The 9,333-nt window shown below is 35.8% G+C and overlaps 3 protein-coding genes across 3 annotated transcripts; 2 read left to right on the forward strand and 1 right to left on the reverse strand.

Annotated features, from left to right (window-relative positions):
• Positions 1-378: 378 nt before the first annotated feature.
• LOC122596096 (nitrate regulatory gene2 protein-like) lies at positions 379-846 on the forward strand (the record flags this gene model as incomplete). The annotated part of the gene is made up of 1 exon (XM_043768618.1): positions 379-846. A coding segment is annotated over exon 1 (468 nt), but the record flags the coding sequence as incomplete, so codon positions are not given.
• LOC122582576 (nitrate regulatory gene2 protein-like) lies at positions 847-2,875 on the forward strand. The gene is made up of 4 exons (XM_043754991.1): positions 847-1,266; positions 1,408-1,583; positions 1,704-1,927; positions 2,120-2,875. The coding sequence occupies exons 1-4, from the start codon at positions 939-941 to the stop codon at positions 2,718-2,720; spliced, it is 1,329 nt and encodes a 442-aa protein (XP_043610926.1). The 5' UTR covers positions 847-938; the 3' UTR covers positions 2,721-2,875.
• A 2,690-nt stretch (positions 2,876-5,565) lies between these two features.
• On the reverse strand, positions 5,566-9,204 carry LOC122586036 (F-box/kelch-repeat protein At1g55270). Its single transcript, XM_043758151.1, has 2 exons — positions 8,751-9,204; positions 5,566-7,152 (listed from the first exon to the last, which is right to left on the reverse strand). The coding sequence occupies exons 1-2, from the start codon at positions 8,826-8,828 to the stop codon at positions 5,902-5,904; spliced, it is 1,329 nt and encodes a 442-aa protein (XP_043614086.1). The 5' UTR covers positions 8,829-9,204; the 3' UTR covers positions 5,566-5,901.
• Between the last annotated feature and the right edge of the window lie 129 nt (positions 9,205-9,333).

Genomic DNA, 9,333 nt, shown 5'->3' on the forward strand with positions numbered 1-9,333 from the left:
AAACCACTACCATCAATTCGGTTGGGGGTGGCTAAGCAGCTCTGCTACGGGTCCGGTGGTTGTTGGCGGTGGTGGGTGGCGGCACATCACCAAACATCGGAAAAACATTTATATGGAAATATGGTAAGAATTTTTATATGGAAACACGTGGAGCTAACGGTAGCGCCCGCCCCCTTATTTCTTAAAATTATACTAAAATATAGATATGGTAATTAAGAAGTTTTTATATGCTTGGAGCCAACGTCTGTTTTACCTATATATATATTGCCCTCCCCCTGCCTATGTTTTTATAAAAAAACAAGCATTGATCGATCAATACGAAAAAAAAAATTCAATTTTGCCGATTCTCAATTTTCTTCGATAAAAAAAAATAATAAAATGGGGTGCGGAGCTTCAAAAGTCGTCGATGATTCGGCATTGGTAAAAAACTGGTTGGTAAAAAAGTGTAGAGAAAGAAAAAGACTGATGAAGAATGCAGTAGATTATCGGTACAAATTATCGAATTCACATGTAGCTTATTTTCATTCACTTAAAGATATGGGTCACGCTCTTTCGAGGATTGTGGATGAACAACTTGATATACCGCCTTCTTCAGCTGTAGTTAAACCAATGCCGCCATCTGGCTCTAATTCTATTTTGAGTTCGGATTTTCAACCGGAGGAAACTAGGGGATCGGTTGATGATGCTGTACTTACATCATTAATGCCGCCATATGCTATTCTGACTTCTGATGACAATAATGTTCATATTGATGATCAGTGTCCTCCTACTGCTGCTGCTTTTTATATGAAAAATTCTGCCCCGACCACTACTGATTATTATCTGAAAAAATCTGCCCCAGCTGCCCGTCTACTGTTATTCAACCCAAGGAAACAACGGGGTGGGTTGAAGATGCATATGTTGACGAGTCAGTTGGTACTAGTAAACCCTATTCCAGAATGCGGGCGGAGGGGATTCCTGATGAGTTGGAAGAAGAACCAACAGAAAGCGAGTCTCATGGTACAAAGATTAGAAGAAAACCAACTGGGAAAAAACAACATAGCATGGATGTCGGAGGTAAAAAGGGGAAAAGTGTAGATATAGATGATGAGGGGTACTCAACAACAGAAAACATTGAATTATCTGCTCATGCTTCTCGGGATCTTCATGAGGTATTTAAGGAAATCAAGGATGAGTGCGAGGATGCTTTTAGTTACGGCAAACAGGTTGCCTTGATGCTTGAAGCTGGCAAGCTGCCTTACCAATCAAAGTTTCATCTTCTTAAGGGTAAAGATATATATGACATTTGTCACCTACCATTTTTAATTAGTCTATCATACTACTTTCTTGGTGATGCATGTACTTCCTGTCATATTATGGTTTAGTGTTTTATATTCACTGACTAATTATATAAATGTCACATTGCAGGGATCTTATCCAAGATTCTCGCTCCGTTGGCGCCTTCCTCAACAACTTCAAGCTCGAGGTCTCGAGTTACAGAGCTAGCAGGATCCTATAATGTGCATGATGTCCCGTCCCTTAACCTGTCTTCTACTTTGGAGAAGCTATACATGTGGGAGAAGAAGTTATACAAGGAAGTAAAGGTAAGACATCATTACCATCTTAATACATAAAAATAATTTTATTTGTACCTTATATTTGTATATTACTACAAAAAAGAAACATAATGGATAATTTTGACCATGTTTCTGCTTTGGTTTCAGGATGCAGAGAGGTTAAGAGTGATGCACCAGAGAATGCTCAAGAGGTTGACTAAATTGGAACCATGTCAACCAAATTCTAGCCAGATCCATGCTGTGCAGGCTTCTATCGAACGGTTTAGGACTAAACTTGATATATCTATGAAACTTATTGATGCCATATCTAGCGAGATACACCAAGTGAGGGACATGGAACTGCAGCCACAAGTCAGAAAGCTGATCTACGGGTATGTATTTGATTTCGACTATCTTCCAAATTTTAAGATTGTTGTTTTTTATTGGGTTTCTGTTTTTCTAGTATCTTTGATATGCTATTCCAATATTGCAATTCTAAACTTCTGGCTAAAACTAGACCCCTCCTTTATTTTATAACTGCATTAGACCCGTCATAACTTTATCTTTTATTGTGCTCTCTACAGACTCATACGAATGTGGCAATCAATTGGGAAATGTCATCGAAAGCAGCTTGAAGCCATCAAGGAGAGCAGAATTCTTACTTTAAAGGCTAATTCCAGCATGGAAAGAGATTCAAGCATGGGAACCACTATTGAGCTCAAAACAAGACTTGTAACTTGGGCCCAGCATTTTAATAGCTGGATTAATGCTCAGAAATCATTTGTGGATTCCTTAAACAGGTGGTTACTACAATTTAATATTGATCATGAACCCGAAATAAACACTGATGCTGGTGAGGTTCCATATTCCCCGGGTCGGTCAGGAGCTCCTCCAATTTTCATCATTTGCAATGACTGGCAGCGACAACTCAAAGGTGTTTCACAAGAACAAGTTTCCATAGCGATGAATAAGTTCGCTCTGAAATTAAGGCAATTGCTAGAAAGAGAAGATGAAATACAACGGCTTAGGAAGAGCCAAGTGGATCTGGATCATGAAAAAGCTATGGAGTTAGTTAAGAATGTTGGTGTTGGTAGTTTACAAGGTGGTCTAATTCCTATTTTCAAGGCGCTAGAGAATTTCAGCCGTGACGTTTTTAAAGCTCATAAGCACGTAAGGCTGCAATAACAGGCTATTTGAGCATACTTCCAAGGCTAAGCTATGAAGCTAATTGTTATGCTTATTTGTAAATTTTAGGACCATTTTGCTAGACTAGTGATATCGAGACTAGCTTTGCTACATTTTGTTTAGATAGAATCATCTATATGCGAGATAAACCTTTTCTTCACCCATGATCGATTGCTTTCGAAACCATTTTTTATATACCATGATGCATAAAAATTCATTCTCGTTATTGAATTCAAATGATTGTTGTGCGTTTATCATGATTCATAAAAATTCATTCTAGTAAAAGATTTCACAGACCAGTTGTTATTGAATTCAAATGATTGTTCTGCAGTTATCATAATAAAGAAATATCTATTATCTCGTTCCATCTTTACATATACCATGATTCATAAAAATTCATTCTTTTTGTTTTTATTTTTGCGGGTACTGGTTGATGTTCTAGCCTACTAAAGAATGACACACATTGCAAGCAAAGACTGCAAATGAGAAAATACATCAACATACTACTATGCCACATGTATGCAGAAATCTAGCTTGTCCCATGTTTCATGTACCGATATGATAAAGATTCAAACTTTTTATGTGTTATGGTTGATCAAGTCATGTTAATTCATTTCATTCGTATCAAAACAAAAAAGATATGCAAGCCTACTAAATTAACGAGGTAATGGAAAAGTGGACATACAGAATAAACTGATCCATTCCTATTATTATGCGTGGGATTGTGGGAATGTGGGTAGGGCACACTTCACGTTAGAATAATACCAGTACACCACAATATAGAATTATTTGGTACAAGTTAGACTCCACAATATAGAATTATTTGGTACAAGTCGTTAGACTCAGAACTTCAGTTTTCTTGGACCGTGGCTGAAATTGGAACAAACCTTGTTCCCTATTCGACCCGTTTCAACTATTAACTCACGGCTCTAAAAGACTCGAACCTTGTTCAAATTGCACTTTAATTCAAAGCGACCTAATAATGTAATAAAAAACATACAAGAAAACTAGTCGGATGTCCGTTTCTAATTACCAAGAGACCATGTATCTAAGATTGATCAAAATTAGTTATTGAACTTTAGATACCGCAGAAAGTGTTAGATTTAAGAAACATCTAAGTAGCATTATGTCTATAAATGAAATCTAATAGGCATGCTGGACATAATGGATGTACACCTACACTACATTGCAGGTGACAAGAAAAACTAATCCTTTCATCATGATCTCTAATCTCTACTGTATAGTATGTGCCGTTCGACTATGCACCAATACTTTTACTTCGATGAGCCGATTGTTGTTTTTTTGCACGTTCTCTACTAAACCACTTTTTCAAGTGTTTTTCAACTATTTTTTTGGCGGTCTCTCCTTTGGTTTCCTTATTTTCCTTTGGGGTCACCGAAATCTCCATCTATTGTTCCGTGACAGGACTTTTAATTAAGACCAATTTCACTACCACCATTATTGGGTGATTTAAGTGCTGCCATTTATGTTTGGTATTTCTTTCCAGCAAGATGTTCATTCAAACCATTCTTGGACGTGGTGCTGATTTTGCAAACATCACAACTCCATTCCCCCTTTGATTTCTTTGTGGTAGTACTACTGTCTAGACAAAACCCAATTAAACCTGCACGAGACGCTGGTGAGGGTTGTGGTGGGTCTTTCCGCTTTAAGCTAGTTTTTGATTTTTCTGAACTCCTGTTGGTCACCTTTTAAAATTTTGACTACTAGACGGGTGATGACCCTCTCTCAAGTCTCAACAATTAACAGTCATTAAAAAGTCTTTGTGGCACTAAAAATTTGACTCCAACAATTCTAATGACAAAATCAATTTCCATTCACTTTAAAAAAAGTACAACTAATTTTGTCTCTATCATAAATATTGAATTATCTATACAAAGTAGATTGCCCTGTGATTTCTTGTCTTATTCACATCTAAATGCTTTAGGTATAATATATTTGAAAGTTCATGTGATGAAATGCTAAATTAATCTAAAGTTTAAACGGAACAGTTCTCATTAGATGAAGCCAAAAAGTTATTCAATTTATGCAAATAAAATATGCAGAATATGGAGTTGAAACTTTAGCTTTTTGTAGGAAGAATATGCACCTTTTACTCATTATCAAATACCATCACATACTCTTTCACTTTCTTTCCCCTTTCCACCCCTTTAAGCTTCGTATTCTTCTCCTATATATACATACACACATGTATGTATCTCTATCCATATCTTTTAGCCATTCCATATTTCCATCTCCCTAATCTCTATCTAAATCTTTTTTTTCTCTCTAGAAGTTAGCAGCGGCAATGGAGAAGGGCATTGGAAGCTCAAGAAATGCTGAGGTAAAGAAAGCTAACAAGACGGCACAAAGGGTCTCACGGAGATTTGAAATCGTAGATGAAAAAACAGACATTGATAAACAAGCAGATGATTTCATCAAAAAATTTAGGAACCAGCTTAAGATTCAACGTGCAGAATCACTTAAACGTTTTCATGAGATGATAAACAGGGGAACTTAAATCTAAATTAAAGATTTCACATAACAGTTACTGAATTTAAATGATTGTTGTGCAGTTATCATAATAAAGAAATATTCATTATCTCATTCCATCTTCTGTATACCATGATTTATTAAAATTCATTCTTTTTGTTTTTATTTTTGCCGGTTCTGGTTGATATTCTAACTTACTAAAAAATGACACACATTGCAATCAAAGACTACAAATGAGAAAATACATCAAGATACTATTATGCCACATGTATGCAGAAATCTTGTCCCATGTTTCATGTACCAAATATAATAAAGATTCAAACTTTTTATGTGTTATGGTTGATATCCTAACTACTTCAAGAAAGACAGATATACTAAGCTTCAAATAATGAACACATTTGATTCAGATACAAATGAGAAGTAATTGAATCAAGAAGTTGACAAGTTCGCAAAATAGAAGTGATCTACACATTATCATGAGTTCTAACCCACATGTATACACAAATCTTTTTCATAAATATACTAAGTTACTCACTGGATCTGAAGAACAAAAAAGACGCTTACAATGTTCATTTGACGTTTGAAAATTCCTGCTTTCTTTACGGGTTCCTGTTGACCACACGACATGGTAGAAATCTGTACAAACCAAAACCGATGCCTTTCTCTAGTGCTAGAAAAGGTGCTGAATTCTTCATGCTTGAAGCACTTGACAGTGCACAATATGACTCTTCTGACCATTTCTCCCTGATATACTTGACCATAAGTTTGTGAACAATGTTTTTATATGACCTTTACCAGAAATATTCTCCCAAAGGTGTGGATTACTCTCGATTGGTTTATTTGGACTCGAGATATCAACAAGACTGATACTCATATTGTTACGAATAATGCACAGCTTCCCGTTAAGCGGAACAAGAGCCGCAGCCTCAAGAGCAGGAGAACTCCCGAAATGAACCTTACTATCAATAAACTTTTTCCAAGAACTTGTGTCTTCTTCATAAACCCTAAGCCTACATCCGTCGCGACAATCTAAAGCATAAAGTTTCCCATTCATAGAAATGCTTGGATTTCGCCAACCAGCAATCATCCCGTCAGTAATTGACGCCCATGTGTTGCTTTCAGGTGTATATGCTTCACTGAGAACTTCCCGGTGTGCCCCGAGTCCCTTTAAAAACCATTTTCCATTATACACAACCCCAATAAACGGAACCATTGCTGTGCTCATATCGGATATAAAACTCCACCTCCGTCGATTGGGATCATAAACTTCTGCAGAACGAAGAGTCCGGTGGACTCCTTCACATTCTCCACCCGCAACATAAAGACAATTGTTAATCACACAAGATCCAAAAAAATGTCGTTTTCGAAGCATATCTGGAGCTTTATGCCATCTATTTGTTCGAGCATTGTAAAAAATGGTACGTCTCATAGATCCTTTAAGAGGGTCTTTACCTCCAAATAAGTAAAGATGACACCCACTTAAAACCGCACACCCGAATCCTATAGCATCACTGTACTCAATTGGTACAGGTGGTAACGGTTGCCATAATTGATAAGTCGGGTCAAAAGCATGCCATGAAATCCTTCCATCGCGGTCCCGTTTGAAGACATAAACCCATTCTTCTGCCATCCCGAGACTCTTTCTAAGGGAATAAAAGTAGTTGCTTGATAAAATTCGGAACCATCTTTTGCAAACTAGACGAAGTTTGTTATGCTCAGCCCGCGGTACACGGGTTAGACAAGCAATTGCCAGGTCATCAGGAAGTCCGGGAAGGAGAGGTGTCTGAACTCTTGTTCTTTCTCGACGCCCATTTTTAGACTTATGTGCACGTGGGTTGATGTCTGGCTGAATACATATTTTTGATCCAGGAACAAACTTTCTTGCTCCAGCAACTGTCTTTAAGCCTGCATCGACTTTGCAATAGCATGATACAGATTCGACCTGAAATCACTTCTTAGTCTTAGGATATGCAGGGGAATCATAGACAGTATATTTTAACACCACCAATATAATAAATCTCAGGATTTAATTTATTCTACAATATATGAAGCATGTACTCCAACTCAGCATACTTAGGGTTATTTGGATGGGCCTTTTGAAAGTGATGATGTTCAGCTGTAATACAACTTTGTCATGATATAGGGTTTTAATGATCGAATGTAGCTGTGCTGCTTGAAGTTATAATAATCACTTTTAATGATGTTGATGTTTGATAGATTCTGATTATCTCAAAGGGTTAGTAAACAAGATAACTGCATGAGTAATCTAACTTTACCCTTAATTAGCTTTGTTGTAGCAAGTATGAAACCGATTATCTAGCCTCCACCTATAAAAGAATACTTCCAATAACTAGCAACTTTGCTATTTGGAGTAAAATTGATCAGATACACTTTCAAAACACCCAGACACCCCTTACCATCTCTTACCAACAAATTGACATATCAAAAGAAAATGTTAGCACTGAGTTACAGTTTCTTTAGTAGTCCATACTCCATAAGATAAGCCTATCAACACGACTCGGTTTCACTTAATCACCTTACATATCTATTTAAATTTAAAAAGTCTATCGCAGATTTTCTGAAGTGAGGAACCGAGTCAAACCAATTATCATATTATCTGAAAGCAATTCCAAATTTCCAATATAATTAGTCTAATATCGACCATAAATCACACGATTTCTAAAATAACAGCAGAGAACACTTTTATTTACTACAAGGCTCCATCCCATATATTTGTCATTCCACGGATGACAATTAGCATCTCAACAATCAACGGGAACTACTAAAATGCGGTTGCTATTAAATATTTTGTTTAGACCTTAGGCTTGTGGGTAGCATAACGGGGTCGGTTTCAGTTTCGGTTTGATGATTAGATCATTCATACTAAGTATGTATGCAACACAATTTAAGTGATACTCTGTAGTATTCACTCATAAATGATAAATTACAGTTAAATTATTCTCCTTTCGGAAGATTAAACACACACACACACACACAACAATAATAACTCATATCATTATGTTAACCACAAAAAGTCATAAATTAACAGATATCAGTTCGTAGCAAAACAAAAAACCTCAAGATATCTCCCAACTAATGGCTAGCTAGACCTCATAAATAAGTTGCACATTGTGCTACTATTTTCATTATAACTTCATCTAGGCATCTCTGTACACTAGACAAACTGCTTATATCTTATAAGGAATAATATCTTATAAGTTTTAAGTAGCAAGTTGGTACTTTCTCATTTTATTTTTTTACCGCAAATAAGCACTTATAGCTTGTAAAGAAACAAAACCCACAAACTAAAGTCAATATATATCTTGAAAAAAACTGTTTATTCCGTCATAATTCATAACTTTATCTGGGTAACTCTATATCCATAAAAATTACAGTACTCATTAATTATATTAAAAACACAAAGCCCACAAAAAATAACACATTTTAAGTCAATTATTGTTGAAAAAAATGTCAAATTTATGCATAATTTTGTGTAGGCACAAAGCAAGAAAAAGTCAAAAGAAACAAAAAGGGGCTCACCAGTGGAGATTGAACTCTAAACCCCCTTTGTCTTTGTTGCACATTTGGTGACCTCTGGTGTTCAGATAATTCAGCCATTTTTCTCACAATTCAAGTAACTTCATATATACATATATATGCATATATATATATATATATATATATATATATATATATGTAAGCTACTGAGTGTTTTTAGATCAAGACTGACAATCTTGAAATCTGATCCAATAGTTATACTATTCCAGAAAGAAATAAAGTAAGCCCAACAACCAAGACATGAACTTTTTATGTTTCTGACATGAAAAATGTGCAGAGGAAAGTGTGTGTGTGTTTTTGAAGTATAAGCTATTCAGCGGTTTCTAAAAACAAAGAGAATAGTGATGTTTGGTGTGAAGAAGAAGAAGAAGAATATATATTGATGAAATGGAAATGGGAAATTCACATCTATTTGTGTTTTGTGTTGATTTTGTTGTCAAAAAACCATCTAGAGTTCATATGTGATTTTTGACTCTTAAATAAAAGATATTATTGTTTAAGGGGATAGAGGTGGCTGTTAAATTTGTATCATATATAATTTACAAACTTAAATATACTTGTGTTC

This window comes from Erigeron canadensis, chromosome 1 (assembly GCF_010389155.1).
Source record: "Erigeron canadensis isolate Cc75 chromosome 1, C_canadensis_v1, whole genome shotgun sequence".
NCBI lineage: Eukaryota > Viridiplantae > Streptophyta > Magnoliopsida > Asterales > Asteraceae > Erigeron > Erigeron canadensis.